The sequence below is a fragment of the Chlorocebus sabaeus genome, chromosome 24 (assembly GCF_047675955.1).
Source record: "Chlorocebus sabaeus isolate Y175 chromosome 24, mChlSab1.0.hap1, whole genome shotgun sequence".
NCBI classification, from domain to species: domain Eukaryota; kingdom Metazoa; phylum Chordata; class Mammalia; order Primates; family Cercopithecidae; genus Chlorocebus; species Chlorocebus sabaeus.
The window spans coordinates 53667713-53684165 of NC_132927.1; the positions used below are offsets into that span (position 1 = coordinate 53667713).

Sequence of the window (16453 nt, forward strand, 5' to 3'; positions counted from 1 at the left end):
GGCTGAGGCAGGAGAATTGCTTGAACCTGGGAGGTGGAGGTTGCAGTGAGCCGAGATCACGCCACTGTACTCCAGCCTGGCGACAGAGCGAGACTCCATCTCAAAAAATAGTAATAATCTTAAATATATTATGTGTTAACAGTGACATATTACATCCAGCGTACCCAAACACAAATCATTAATGATCTCCAGCTACACGGAATCTGCTTGGGCTTTTTGTTAGTTGTAGGGTAGTTTCGTGATTACATTCATTTACCTCAGTTGTTTCAGATCCCTTCCTCTTTTATGCTTCAACCTCTAAAATATGTTGCAACAGAAAGCAGAGAATGATCTAACGGGTTCATTTTAGGATCACAGGTATCACTGAAGGAAATATTTAAATGCTACCCTTCCGTGCTCAGATGTGAGTCCTTATTCTGCGACAGACACCAGGGATATGGAAAGGCAGTGGTTTAAAAGATAGCAAAGATATATTATGGTGTCACTTTTGTAAATGAAAACAGGCTGAATTCATATCACCCAGATTACGTTAATGATTGGCCTGGTATCCAAAGTCGAGGTTCCAAATTTGAACAGAGTATGTTCATGGGGAAGTGGGCCTCACTGGGACCAAATGCTGACATAAAACTCAGAACTCACTAATCATCACTATAAACCCAGTTTTTCCAATCCCAGTTCCCAGTTCATGATACTCTGCCATGAATTTAAATGCAGATGAAAGATCTATTATTAATCTTATTCTCAATTTTTTTCTTTTTAGTCTTTCTTAACTTTTACAATCTTAATAGATTATGAAATAATTCCTATGGGTTTATACAATACCTTTCTTAAGGAAGATACATGAAAGACAAAGAATTTAAAATGTAAATCAGGTTCATTAAAATACAACTCAGATGTTACCAGGTGCATAGTGAAAAAGTTTATTTATGACAGATTTGAAAACTCGGAAGAGATGACAAAGAATGCACAAAAGCATCACAAAACTGTTACATAATATAAAACACAAGAACTGAGCTATTTAAAGAAGCACAGCTCAGAATCATCAGTGTAATCGCAGTAACACACACCCAGTGCCACAGGGTGACAAAAATGGTATTTTAAAAGAAAAACCACTCAGCAGGACACAAGAATTAAGTAACAATTTGGTAAGAGCTCTTAGAAATCACAGATGTTGATAGCATTTCTCATGACAGGGGACATGTAAAACAAGCTGACCATAAAAAATGATTAGTTGGGATACTTTTGTATTTTAAAGAAAAAAGATAAAACAATGACACAGTTTCTCTTCCAGACCCTTTTTGTAATGTCAGCAACAGTACATGATACAGAACAGTAAGGAAATAAGGTCTTTGTGGTTGCCAATTGCTTAAATCTTTACAAAGAAAACATGATCATCTTTCAGTCAACTGATTGATCTGAGTACATGGCACCAAAGAAAGCCCTTCAGAAATAGAAGCTAAATGGCATGAAGTAGTTTAGAAAATCTTCAAGCACCTCCCTTTATTCCAATTATCCTTTTCCAAAGTCTGGCTTTCTTATAATCCATCACTTTGATTACAAAACAGCTCTCTTCTGGGACTTTCAAAACACTTCCCGTTATGTTAAGGGAAAATGGGTATGCCAGAGTCATGGGTTACAGGATTGCTTTCTCCAGACTTGACTTCTCTTTAACATGGCTAAATGGAAATAATTTAGCTTGGTTAAATGAAAGCTATTTCACTTAACAGGATAATCTCAGGAGACATGAGTGGAGTTTTTCATGTGGAATTTCTTAGTAAAATGTACTGTTTAGGATATGAGAGAAGGAATTAAGATAATGTTTTCCAGATGACTCTTGGCCTGATCCTAAGAATCAACAATAACAATCAATAGCAAGGAACATTACACATTCAACCCTGAGTGACGAAGAGAGTTCAGGAAGAGAGCCCCTTAAACTCTGAATGAAGGGCTCTTTGGTAATATCATATACTATAATATTTCAACCCAAAACTTCAAAATGGTTCATGATCCTATTTCAGAACTTTAGAAAATATACTTGTCCTCTGGAAGTAATTTCACATATATTATTTTATCCCCAGATAAGCCACAACTACCTGCTTAAAAATTTTTTTTAAACTATGGAATTAAATAAACATGCATCTCTAGATTTCTAGGGCAACTTTTCATCATATCTTAGAATGAAGAGCCATGACATTAACTCTGGTCCACATACCTGGGGCCTAAAAGAAATCAGGTACATAAAATAGGAATCAGATCATGAGCCTCATTTCAAAGCCAGTGTCTTGCCTTTGGACTCAGTGTGTGAGGCATGCCTATTTGTAAATGAGCTCCACTATCACTGGCTTTAGTCTATAGTGTTTTCCTAGCTTAGAAATTTCTTACCTTAAGAATTCAAACAGGAGGGGCTTTGTTAGGCCTTCTTGGTTTAGGCAGGGACAATGCAACACTTGAGAGGGAGCAGTGCCTTCTGAGCAAAATTCTAAGATACATTCGATACCTTTGCTCTCCCCTCCCCCGATACTCCTACCCTTTGCCCCCTCATTTTATTTTGTTTTCACTCCTTGTGATCAATTTTAAAAGACAGTTATCAAGCAGCACAAAACGGTGTAACTTACGCCCCTCCCTTATGCTCCACTAAAACAAGTATCTTATGTAAATATTAGGGTCACTCAACTCCACACCTCAGAACCATTGGGGTTAAAAGGCAACCTTCTGCAGATAAGTGGTCTTAACAAATACAAAAGCAGACTTTAGAGTCTGGGTTTCAACTAATTCTCTCAAAGAGGGACTGAGCAGGACTCAAACATAAACATATTTCCTATAGATTAAGATGTTTTATGATAATACCTAATCCCACTGCTTAATATAAGACAGTGTTCAGATTTCACTCTTCCATATACATATTATAATGGGACAATATACACTTTTTTAAAAGCCTGAGTTTTTCTTTCCAAAATAACAAAAATATTCTTTTAAAGTGCATGTATCAATTCATTAAGAAAAAAAAACTAAGAATGGTCTAATTCCAAATTGCTACCCATTTCCATGATAAAGCTACCTGTTATCTGAGGATCGAGTTTTAATATCAGAGTCCTGAGGACATGTCATCAAGCAACAGAGGTTAGCGTAAAGCCCTTCCGGAGCAGCTTCACAATCACGCCTGTACTGACATGCCAGTTAGTGAGGAAAACAGCAGAGATCATGGCCTGAGGGAAAGGGGAAATATAGCACAGATTTTGGAAGATGGAGACCAAGAAACAACCTTTTTTTTTTTTTTTTTGAGATGGAGTCTTGCTCTGTTGCCCAGTCTGGAGTGCAGTGGCATGATCTTGGCTCACTGCAACCTCCGCCTCCTGGGCTCAAGAAATTCTCCCTGCCTCTGCCTCCAGAGTAGCTGGGATTATAGGTGCCTGCCACTACGCCCAGCTAACTTTTTATATGTTGTAGAGATGGGGTTTCACTACGTTGGCCAGGCTGGTCTCGAACTCGTGGCTTCAAGTGATCTGCCCACCTTGGCCTCCCAAAGTGCTGGGATTACAGGCATGAGCCACCGTGCCTGGCCTCCAAGAAACATTTTTATGAAGACCACCTCCTGGGTAACCCCTGTTGAATGAAACAGGTCTGCTAAAAATCTGGGGCGCTCTGACAGAGCTGAGGTTGTGCAGGGGACATTCTCAACATTCTCTAATTGGACTCTTATCAAAAGGAACAGAATGTTAGAGTCATCTTTGCTTAAGAATTGGTAGTTTAAAATTTTTACATTTATGTGGGGAGTGTGTGTATACAAATATATACAGAAAACCAAAAATAAAATTCTAAGCCCCTCAACTGGCTGAATGGACCCCTCCTTGGTAGTTTAAAATTTTTACATTTATGTGGGGAGTGTGTGTATACAAATATATACAGAAAACCAAAAATAAAATTCTAAGCCCCTCAACTGGCTGAATGGACCCCTCTCTTGGCCCAGGGGATCTCAAAGGAACCTGAAAAACTAGTCCCTGGTGGGAAGAAGGGGGTCGGACGTGCCTCATATTACCCTCTTCCCTTTGGAATTTAAATACAACTGACCAGCATTAACATTAAAACAGAGATCTTAAGACTAACCAAACAGACTCTTTGTGGCAATAAAATGTCAAATCCCAACCTGACTCTGGTGTAGCATCACATGACAGCAGGCCTCAAAGGAAATTTACCCCCCAATATATTTATTTGACATATTTTGAAATGGCCCTACAAAGCTGTCTCTTGTAGGGGAAATTGCATTCTGTAGAGAATCTATTAGGTCTTTTCTGGAGAGTCTGACACCTTTTAAGGTCTAAAAAGAAATATTCATCATCTGTTCTCTCTGAAGCCTGCTACCTGGAGGCTTCATCTACATGACAAGAACCTCGGCTTCCACAAGCCCCCCTTACTTTAACTTAAGCTGACTTCATCTTTTCAGGTAGAGCTTAACTCTTTCAACCAACTGCCAGTCAGGTACTCTTTGATCTACCTCTGACCTGGAAACCCCCATCTTCAAGATGTCCTGCCTTTCCAGGCCAAACCAGTGTATGCCTTACATGTATTGATTTATGGCTTTGCCTGGAACTTCTGTCTCCCTCAAATGTATAAAGCTGTTACCCGACTCCTTAGGCACGTGTTCTCAGAACCTCCTGAGGCCCCGGCACAGACTCTTAACCTTGGCAAAATAAACCTCTAAATTTATTGAGACCTGTCTCAGATACTTTTTGGTTTATAATATATTTATATTTCTCTTAAGCTGTTTGCTGAATCTTTTCACAATAAAACATTGAAGGAAAAATCAATACTTTAAACATGTCTTCCTTTCTAAAAGCCCCATCTCTCAACAAAGTGGCAGAACTAAAACTAAAGAAATGTAAGAACTCAGTCACTCTGTATAGAGAATTCCAATCTCCTGCTATGAAGCACTTTCTTTCAATTGTTTGTTAATATTTATTTGTGCTCCAGGGAACAAGATCAGGATCAAAGCAAACGATTTTTGTTTCATTGTTTGGGTCTATACCTTTGGACTGGGAGGGGCTGAGAAAATGACTATCTCTTAGAATTTGCTGGGCTGTGGGTCCTCAGTAATTACCTGTGCTTCAGTAAACAATATCTTGCCCCTAAAGTTCAGTTATTTCAGAAATGTAACATGAGAATAGTGAATTAGACGGTGAAAATATCTTCTTTAGCTATTTTGTGCTAATGGAACACAGAAACCCCGACTGTTGGTGAAAAACCAGTATGGAATGAAATGTAACCATGCCCAGGACATCAAAAGTGACCAGACACTAACAGGCACACAGAGGCGAGGGGAACAAGTCCCTTAGGCTTCCCTGATGCAACAGAACTAGGATTCCAAAGAAAATAAGCAGAGAATCTCATGGTGAAAATCAATAATAACAAGTGTTATCCTTGGGAACTTGCTGTGTATGGCCTGACAGTTTCAATTTGAGAGAAAGGCAGAAGTTAATAATAAACAGGAAAAATAAGCAAGGCTTTCGCTGACTAGAAAACAGCTCAGTAGAAAATTATTTTACAAAGATTATATTCCGTTAGCTAAGGCATGATTCAGCTTCAATGATGCAAGAGCGGTCACTCAGCTATCCAATGGGATGACACACAGCAAATCTGCTCTTCACTGCCTCAACAGACAGTCACTAAAATAATTTCTTTAAAGGTATATAAATTTTGGCCAGTGTAATCCTCTACAAAACACATTTGCAAATATAAAATAATGGAGGTATGATGCTGCTCAGAGAATGGGAATGGTTGGCAGTCCCCAGCATCCCATCCCGCTGGGGGCTTTGCTCCGAGGGGAAGAGCAGGTGCAGGATATATTGCCCTTTGATGTGATGTAGATGCTACTAGGGACCCACTGGGAAGAGTCCTGTTCCTTGAGTTATGCTACTGTAGGGACAGACGCTTGGTGTGAGGAATCCAACAATGAAGGAGTGAGTCAAAGGAAACATCACAAAGAAGGTGACTCCTCAGAGGAGACAAAGGACTCTGAAATCCTGGAATCACAGGATATCTCTGATTCGCTAGGCAATTCCTCTGCACTCAATCTCCAGCAAATGGTCAGATTCCCTCACAACTTAGAATTCTTCACGGGGAGTGCTGGACTGTACCCCAAACATGGAGTAAGGTGGCATCATCCATCTCTGAAGGGCCATACTCCTTGCAAAGCTGTCACAGGACTGACCTGCAGAAATAAAACCTCATCACTTCCCAAATTATCCTAAAAATATCATCTTTAACTCCATCAAAGAGGGGGCTTCAGTGGCTCAGAACAGATGGGAAGCCTTCTGAGAAACAGATGGAAACTGTTTCAAAGGCAAAATGAAATGTGCTAAAAAAAATAAATATAGTAATAAATAAATCTAATTATTCTTCAGAATTCACAGGCAGTAACAGACATAACACAAGGAGTAAGAGACAGGGAGGTACAAACACAGAGACTGCTGAGGTCCCATCTCACCTCCAACTCCTTCTCCGCCTGGGGGCCGGGCATCTGGTGCTCCGGTGACCACTGGCTGCAGCACCACCTGCACTCTGTGGCACTCCTGAGCCTCAGGAGTGACAGAGTAGGAAATGCTGTCACCAGGGAAATGCAAGCTTTGGTCAGGTAAAGAACAAATACAATCAGCAGCAATAGTGAAGCTTCATGATGACCTAAACTAAGGGACTCTGAACACCAAAAGCTTTAAGCCCTCAATGCAAGAAACCTAAATGCAGAAACTTTGTAAACCTGATTGGGTTTCACTGCATTTGATTCCAAAGCAACGTTTCTAAATAGCACTCCTACTCTAAAGAGAAAAAAAGTGGTGAGGACTCTGCAGTGGTTTTCTGTTTTTCATCTTCTCTCTCAGATGATACCATTCCTCCTTTGATTATACCAAAAAAAAAAAAAAAAAAAATAGTAACACTTGACTTTCAAATATGTGGGTTCTGACATCAGTTCAGTACCTAATTTCCACTCTCTCCACTTTGACTGCCGGTGCCCATGGTAAGGGAAACCAGCTCTTGGAACAGGAAATAATGGAGGCAGTTTTTCTTCCCACAAGATCTTAGGTTACATTGATCATCACTTTAGATTGCATGAAAGTTCTTGCTGTAATGGCAAAAACATAGACTTAGGAAAGAGAAAGGAGGAGGCGTCTACCATCAGGAATAGTAACAGCCCTCCAAAGGCAGTGTGGTCTCCCAGCTATGCAGAGACCAAGAATAACCAGCAGGCAGGAATATGGCAGTGGTGACAGGCTGGATAGAGCTTTCTCCAACCAAAAGATTGGGCTCCTTCATGGACAATGTGCTTTTCCCTCTTCTGGCACTGCAAAAAGTTAGAGAGTGGGTGCCACTAAATGCACTGGCAATAAGGGCTCTGGGAGAGGAGAGGGCAGCAATCTGAATGATAAACCTGTGCCAAGATGAATCTATTTTTAAAAAACAATGCCCTGCTTCCTTTCAGGCTTGTGCCCAATGGGTGCCTTCAAGAGGGAATCTGCTGGAGTCTGAAGCAAGAAGAGTATGAGTCAGGGACCACAGAACAGGGGCACTACACCACCACCTGCAGAAGCCAAGAAGGGGAAAAAGCTACATGGGCCAACAGTCAGGCACGCCAGACAGGGTGTGAGGCTCAGGAGTCTCACATGAACCTTTGGCTCTTGCCTATCCCAAACAAGAGGCACCAGCTGGCAGCCTGCTTCAGCCAGCAAATACAGCCTGCCCCCGTCCCAGCAGTCCTTCAGCTGGTGTAGTAGATGTGGAAGTAGAGAGTCTTGTTGCGCAGCAGGGAGTAGGAGTTGTCAAACTTGAGCAGGTAGATGCCCTCACCAGGGTAGTCATGGCTGCCAGCCTGCACGTCTCGGTGGCTGTCCCGCCGGTACACAGGCATGACCTCCCCATAGCGACCCCGCAAGGAGCTCCTGGAGCCTCTCTCCACATCTCCAGCTGGAACGGGTTCTGCATGAGCAAAATGGCAGAGTGTTTGGATATGTGTTCAGAGACTGCGTAAGTCCTGCCTGAAGGTGAGTGGAAGGACCAGGTGACCCAGTGACTTTCACAGTGCGGGGAGGTTATTGCCCTCCTACAGACAGACATCTGGAAATGTCTGGTGATCTTTTGGTCATCACAGTGACTACTAGGTGATACCTGCATTTAGTACCCAAGGGTCCAGGAATGCTAAAATCAGGATCGCACCTACACAGCAAAGAAGTGTCCTATCCCAAATGCCGATAATGTCTCCACTGAGAAACAATGATTTAGCCTGATAGGAGCCTTCCTAGCTTCAGAAGTGTCTGGACATTTCTGAGAGGGAGAAAGAGATATTTAGAAGGAAAGATCCTGACATTCTTTCATTTAATAGGTGAAAGGACTAGCTAATGGAGATAGGAATTGCAAATAAACATGCTGTAAAGTGACCCTAGCACCTTAACTTGGCTTCCTGAAAAGCAGCAAATAAGATACAAGGTTCTCCTCTTTCCCAAAGACCTGTAGATTTCCCTGCAGCTTGCTTTTTTTTTTTTTTTTTTTTTTTTTTTTTTGAGACGGAGTCTCACTCTGTCGCCCAGGCTGGAGTGCAGTGTGGCCCAATCTCTGGCTTACTGCAAGCTCCACCTCCCAGGTTCACGCCATTCTTCTGCCTCAGACTCCCGATTAGCTGGGACTACTGGCGCCCACCACCACGCCCAGCTAATTTTTTTGTTTTTTTAGTAGAGACGGGGTTTCACCGTGTAAGCTTTCTATGAAGAAGCACGTTAAGGGATTGATTGTAAGATTATATAAGAAAATCAAGGAATAAGAGGAATAGGACTAATGCTTAGGACCTAATCTTAAATTACCTGAAAAAATGCCTCTGGGCCATCCTTAGTAGACACTATAGATAAAAACTGGAATGGAGCCCAGAGACCCTTATAAAGCTTCTCTGGGCGTGAAGTAAAGAAGTAACCAATAGTTAGCCAGCTATGAGAGTCTGGGGTAGGGAGAGAATGGGTACCTGTAGCAAACTGTAATGACTCACTTTGGTTCCAGGCCAAGAATAAGTATCTCCAAACTACAAGAGAGATGTAAAATAATCTCTGGCTTACATGCAACCTGAAAGACCATCCCTCTAAACTGCAGCATGACTCCCCCTCTCTCTGCTCCCGTCCCATCCCTGCCCTCAGGAAGGTGTTGGGAAAACAATGAGGTACTGATGAAAGGAAAAGAGGCTTGCTTTCAACTAAGGCAGCAGTATCAACCTCATCACAACGTTCTCTTTGGCCTGTACCACTCAGCTTAGCTTGTAATGCTGAGTTCCTCAACTGCTTTCGAAGGAAGAGGAAGACTGGTACAACACAGGAAATGGTCACCAGAAATTAGGTTAAGCCAGAAAACTGCAAATTATGTTAACATTAAATTCACCTTCAATCTCTTCCTCCTCTTCTTCTTCTTCATCCTCATCATCACTGGAATCACTGACCTGCACAGTTATGTCAGTGCTGGTTACAGGAGTCCAGTCAAAATAAACTCCAAAACCAATGTCATAGTCATCGGTCGCAAACTCCCAGCAGACACGCTTCCCCTCTGGATGAGTAGGTACCCGGATGGTCACCACCTCACCACGCTTCACCACCAGACGGCTGTTCTTCTCTTTGCCCAGCTTGCTTTTGAATTCCTTCACCTTGGCGAAGGTCCAGATGCATGGAGGAGCCATCAGAGGTGGGGAGACTGAAAGGACAGGCAGCTTAGCACTGAGAAACCATGAGGAAACATGAGTACCCCCAGCATTTTGCTAAGAGAGGTTGGCACAGTCAGACATTCTTTCCACTGGCTTCTTTGACTTCCTTTCACAAGTCATTTCCTTTCCTTCCATTTGTCTGTCTGCCTGCCTTTCTTTAAGTATCTACTGGAAACAAACCACCTCCTATACTCCCAAAGGTCTCACCTTTCCTGTGGTCCCCTAGAAGATCTGCAGATTCCAAATCAGCTGAAAGAACATCAATAGCTCCTGTATGTTCAGATTGGATCATAACGATGTCCCCAGACCTCTGTGGAACTTGATACTTGGCCATCTGCACAACAGAACTCTGGTTAAAGGAGTATTAGAGTGGCAGATTCTAATTAATCTTTTTGCATGAAGGCTGCCCCACCCCTGCTCTATTATCTCCACTATCCCCACTCAAAGCTTAATGTACTAGTCAATGTTCCTTCTCTTTCTTCCAAATAGGAGTTGCTAATAAATTCTACTAATTTTTTAAAGCCACCAAAATATTCCATTGTTTAAAGACTGTTTCCTACCTTTTGCAACTTTCCTGCTCCAAACCTTTTATAAGGTCCTTGCCCGCCAACACCCTCGCAGATTGTTGACAGTATTTGCATCGACCATGATTCTGGGCCATGCCTTGGTCTTACCTCACCTGCACAGTACTTCCCTGTGGCTCCTCTCATTAACAGCTCTTGCTCCTAGGGTTTAGTCTGACTCCCACTCTGCCACACAGCCTCCTGCTACAGTTCCCACTCAAGGGTTACTTCTACATTACTGTCAATCAGCTCTCCAAAGCACTGCAGAGACAGAATCTGGTTTATAGTCTTCCTCTCATCCAAAGCCCACCTCAGGCTACAGGTTGTCTCAGTCTTGAAGTCACTAACAGTGTTCTATCAATAGTTACAATTTCACCTTAGACCAGCCCCAGGACTTGCATTTAAATGGTACATTTGCTGCCAGACATCTGACTTACATGGAAGAATGCAAATGGCATTTGATACTCAAAGCCCTTGCTAACCCATGCAGGAGCTTACAATGTCTCCCTGGTGAGCTTCCCTTCAAATCACTCAGATTAGTGTTCCTGGTTTCATGCTATTATACCTTAATTTCCTGCCCCTTCTCCAAACAGTTGGCAGGCAATTCAACAAGAAATCTATACCTATTGCCCACAGGGGAGAGCACATCAGTGAGTCAGCAATCCAGTTAAGAGGCTGGAATTGTGTTTGTGAGAAATAAATAAATCAAGTTTGTAATCCTCCCAGGCTAACTGAAGTGAATCAGACTTTGGCTAGTGTGCTTGAACAAATCCTTCCTTTTCTAAAATGCTAAATAAAGGATTAGGTTGCAACATATTAGCTCCACAGCCATAGTAAACTCTCTAACAGCCCTCAGTCTCAGTTTCCTCATTTCTTTCTTTTTTTTTTGAGACGGAGTCTCGCTCTGTCGCCCAGGCTGGAGTGCAGTGGCGCGATCTCAGCTCACTGCAAGCTTCGCCTCCCAGGTTCACGGCATTCTCCTGCCTCAGCCTCCCAAGTAGCTGGGACTACAGGCACCTGCCAACACGCCCAGCTAATTTTGTATTTTTAGTAGAGACAGGGTATCTCCATGTTGGTCAGGCTGGTCTTGAACTCCTGACCTCAGATGATCTGCCCACTTAGGCCTCCCAAAGTGCTGGGATTATAGGCATGAGCCACCGTGCCCAGCCAGTTTCCTCATTTATTAAATGGAGACACAATGGCACCTATCTCACAAGGTTGTTCTCAGGAGTAAATGAAGTGTTACAGATACAAATGCTTGTAAACTGTGAAGTATTATACGAATCTAATTATCACGCCTGGTGTTGCCTTCATTGACACTAATACTAACCATTATTCTAATACATATGCTAATAAATGATAGAAACAACCCCACCCCCTACCTCCACGGCAGGGGTGCTGCTACACTATCACTTCCATACAGCTACCTGAAGGGCTGGGGCAGGAGGATCACTTGAGCCCAGGAGTTTGAGGCTGCAGTGAGCCATGACTGCACCACTGCACTGAAGCCGGTTGACAGAGTGAGACCTCTGTCTCAAAAAAAAAACAACAAGGCTGGGTGCAATGGCTCACGTCTGTAATCACAGCACTTTGGGAGGCCGAGACGGGTGGTTCACCTGAGGTCAGGTGTTCCAGACTAGCCTGGCCAACATGGTGAAGCCCTGCCTCTACTAAAAGTACAAAAATTATCCGGGCGTGGTGGCAGGCGCCTGTAATCCCAGTTACTCAGGAGGCTAAGGTAGGAGAAACGCTTGAACCCGGGAGGTGGAGGTTGCAGTGAGCCGAGATTGTGCCACTGCACTCCAGCCTGGGCAACAGAGGGAGACCCTGTCTCAAAAAAAAAAAAAAAAGAAAAGAAAAAAAGCTTCTATGGAATCTTTATCATAAATACTGAATAGATCTACCACAAAAAAAGCAAGAGCAAAATAGTCTAAAATGACTTCGGGCTCCTCAATGAAGAGGATTTTAGAGAACACATGAACATTCATTCTAACACTTCATTTTCTGAATAGGTGCCTACTGTACAATGATGGGCCCTGTGGAAGATACAAATAATCATTCTCCAAATAATAATGAAAACCAAGATGCCCTAAATTAGAGGACAAAGAGAGAATTCCAGGAACCACCCTCGCAGTGCTATCTAATTCCAACCCATCCACTATGTGTCCACATTCTGGTGCCTCCCTTCGTAAGAAAGAGCCAGAATCCGCCCCCTACCTCATTGAGGACCTGGGCCTGGTCTGCAGGCAGCAAATCCTGTTTCACCAAAGCCTGAGCCTCCAAGGCACCAGCTGCTTTCCGCAGATCTTCTGTGGCATCCTTACTCACTGGAGATACCATCTGTGGCCTCTCAGAGGAAGAGAGCATGTCAATTCAAGGGCTCTTTGAAAAGACGCAATCATCCTGGAGAAACTTTGAAATAAAACAACATCCAAAACACCCCCAGCCCCACCTGCCCCTGGTGTTTAGCTCTACTGTCACTTTAGCCGACCACTGCCCAGGGCTGAATTGGTCCACAGTGAAGTGTTGACAGTGTGAAAACAAAGACTAAGGCCAGGTCAAAAGCCAGGGGAACCATGGAAAACACACAGCTCCCTCATCTGAGATGGACCGCTGGTCTGGTTTTTTTTGTCATTGTTGTTTCTTTTATTTATTTTAGTTGACAAAGTGTATATATTTATGATGTAAAATGTGCTGTTTTGATATATATATACATTGTAAAATGATTAAATTGAGCTAATTACCATATCCATCCCCTCAAATACTCCTTTTTGTGGCGAGAACATTTAAAATCTACTGTCTTAGCAATTTTCAAGTATACGTTGTTATTAACTATTGTCACCATGTTGTACAAAGGTCTCCAGAACTTGTTCCTCCTTCTAACACTTTATACCACTTGACCAACATCTCCCCATCCAACCCCCTGGCCCCAACCCCTATTAACCACCATTCTGCCCTCGGCTTCTATGAGTTCCAATGATTCCTCACTCTGGGACCCACAGAATTTTAACCAAAGAATTGTTAGAATCTCAGTTCAGTTCTACGTACAAAGACACTGGCTAGAAGCAAAAGGAGGAGGCCTGCTTAAGGAGGCCTGCCTGGTGGCAGGCACTGGGTCTCACTGCCTCTGTATGCACCAAAACAAACTACAAACTGATGCTCGAGGCAACTCTCTCTGCAGTTATCCATGAGGCAGTCTTTCAGCAGGTCTGTTTCATACCCTGTCCCTGTCAGTGCTAGGGGTCATCACTTTCTCTCCTTTTTAAAGCACATTAATCAACAATCCCAATGGCTTCAAACACAGCTATGTGAATAGTTGATTGTTTGTTTGTTTTTTGATGGAGTCAACCAGGCTGGAGAGCAACGGTGTGATCGTGGCTCACCACAACCTCTGCCTTCCGGGTTCAAGCAATTCTCCTGCCTCAGCCTCCCGAGTAGCTGGGATTACAGGCGTGTGCCACCACACCCAGCAAATTTTGTATTTTTAGTAGAGACGGTGTTTCTCTATGTTGTTGGTCAGGCTGGTCTCGAACTTTCAACCTCAGGTGATCCACCCGCCTCAGCCTCCCAAAGTGCTGGGATTACAGGCTTGAGCCACCGTGCTTGGCCGTGAATAGTTGATTTTAAAGATGCAAGAGAATGATTTATGCTCTCTTCCATTCCCCCTGGCTTCACAAAAACTAGAAAATTAGTGCCAGGTCTGTAGCACAATAACCCAGGCCTTTTGGAAATCTGTTGCCAATAAAAGGTGACATGGATTTTTTTTGAATGACAGTTATCAAAGTATGGTCTGGGGACCCTTGGGGTCCCCAGGACCCTTCAGGGGAGTCTGCGAAGTTCAAACTGTTTCATAATAACACTAAAATGTTATTTCCCCTTTTTTATTCTCATTTTCTCAAGAGTGTGCAGTGGAATTTTCCAGAGGCTATATGACATGTGATATTGCAATGGAATGAACTCAGAAGCAGAGCTGAGAATCCAACTGTCTTTTATTAAGCCAAACATTAAAGAGATTTACAATGTCTCTCTTTGTACTACATTCTTTGCTTTGAAAATTAGTTGTTTTTAAGTAAAAACATGTTTTATATATAGCATGTAATGAGTTCATTATTTTAAATGAACAAATAACCATATTCTAATTTTTCAGTTTTAATATCTAATATAGTAAATATTGATAGGTATAACCCACACAAACAAAAATTCTTTGGGTCCTCAATCATTTGTAAGAGTATAAAGGTCTGAGAATCCCTCCTTGAGGGCATCATTTCCTTGAGGAGGCTGAGTAAATGTCTGGAAAATGGTAGTATACACCTCATGGGGGAAACAGAAGGAGGCTTTATTTTAGAGTGTATTAGTTTGTTTCTTTCCTTTTTTAACACAAACAAGAAAAATCACTCCTATTTTACAAGTTACCTCTTCAGATAAAACAGAGCCTTGTTTCGGAATATCTAAAATGACTCCAGCCTACCTCAGGACAGACAAGAGGAGGTCACTCCAAGAATCAGAGCTGTGGGATCCTGTTGATCTTTTTAGGTTCACTTGGGTAATTCAGTGTGAGCTGTAAACTGGCCTAGGCTGTGGACCTATTTTAACACTCTTCAACCCAGAAATTATAGTCCATTTCTGTTTCTTGACACTGTATCGTCTGCCTCCTCTACTAGAAAGTAAGCTTGGTGGCAGGCACTGGGTCTCACTGCCTCTGTATGCACAGCACCGGAAACCAAGCCTGCCACCTGGAACTCTAATGCCACCTTTTTTTTTTTTTTTTTTTTGAGACAGTCTCACTGGGGTGTAGTCGCATGATCCTGGATCTTGGCTCACTGCAACTCTGCCTCCCTGGTTCAAGCAATTCTCCTGCCTCAGCCTCCCAAGTACCTGGGACTACAGGTGTGCACCACGACACCTGGCTAATTTTTTGTATTTTTAATAGACACAGTGTTTCACCATGTTGGCCAGGCTGGTCTCAGACTTCTGACCTCAGGTGATCCACCCACCTCAGCCTCCCAAAGTGCTGGGATTACAGGCCTGAGCCACCTCGCCTGGCTCTAAGGCCCTTTGCACTCTGACCTCACCTCCCAGAATCCTCATTCTACCCTGGTCCCTCCAGCCACAACAGCCTCTTCAATCCTTGATAGTCCTCAAACACCCCAAGTACTCTCCCACTTGAGAGCTTTTGCATTTGCTGTAACCTCTGCCTAGAATACTCTTCTAGGACATTAACTCTTCTTTAGTTAACTGAAGACTTTCTTCCTGCAGGTTTTCTGCTGAGAGGTTTCTCAGAGGTCTGTCTATAAAATGGCTACCCCTTCCTGGCCTTGTCACTGTCGTTTTTCTTCACTGCACCTATTACTGCCTGACATGATGTGGAGCATATTTTGTTGATTGCAAGATGCACACTGGCTTTTAGATTTTAACACAACTGAAAGACAGGATGTCTTAAAAATTAATGATATCTTAAAAGTGCCGTGGGCCTGGACTGACGTCAAGTCTTTCCGCAAGAGATTTGCATTTGCTTCTGCCAGTACTTAGGAATGCTACCAATCTGAGATGCCTTGAAATTAAGTTCTCTGTTGAGGGTTTTGTTTAGATCATCCTGGCAGAGTGAATTTAGACAAGACACTGGATAATACCAACTTGTGGTTCCTATTCTCAGGGGAGATTTTTTCCTCCTATGACACAGTGTCAAGTTGGAGACAATCAAGTTTCCTTGCTGTCCTTTTCTGTGTGGGGATTTTTTTCTTTATATTTTCACTGAAGGTCCAGGCTTTTGGTATCCCAGCTCCATATGGGGGTGTCTATTAGACAATCCATCTTAAGCGTTTCTTCCTTTCTTGGTGGTACATGGAAGTACATCTTACAGTTGATGGCAACTTAAGAGTCTATGAAGTATGATGTGTAATTGTTTTCTGTCCACTTCCCCCACTAGAACGTAAGCTCCCTGACAGCAGTGACAGACTCTTTTGTTCATTTGTGGTATCTTTAGTACCCAGAACGGTATCAGGTACATGGTAGGCTCCCAACAAACATCTGTTGAATAAATAAGTATTAGCCCCAAAATGTATGTTGAATAAAAAAATGAACAAGTTAATTTTTGCTTGGGAATGAAAGAGAAATTCTGGATCAGACTATCATTTATGCCGGGCGCGGCGGCTCACGCCTGTAATCCCAG

The 16453-nt window shown here is 42.7% G+C and overlaps 1 protein-coding gene across 2 annotated transcripts in view; it reads right to left on the reverse strand.

The window, feature by feature from the left end:
* Nucleotides 1–896: 896 nt before the first annotated feature.
* The window catches only part of TMED8 (transmembrane p24 trafficking protein family member 8), a 46831-nt gene continuing 31274 nt past the window's right edge, over nucleotides 897–16453 (reverse strand). The window contains exons 3-6 of one of the 2 annotated variants that reach the window (XM_037984322.2): nucleotides 12502–12631; nucleotides 9929–10070; nucleotides 9406–9711; nucleotides 897–7965 (exon numbers count right to left, since the gene is read on the reverse strand). In XM_037984322.2, the coding sequence (XP_037840250.2) occupies nucleotides 7748–7965; nucleotides 9406–9711; nucleotides 9929–10070; nucleotides 12502–12631 (796 nt within the window). In that variant the 3' untranslated portion in view covers nucleotides 897–7747. The remainder of the gene's footprint in view (nucleotides 7966–9405; nucleotides 9712–9928; nucleotides 10071–12501; nucleotides 12632–16453) is intronic. The other variant, XM_037984323.2, reaches the window with a different exon arrangement.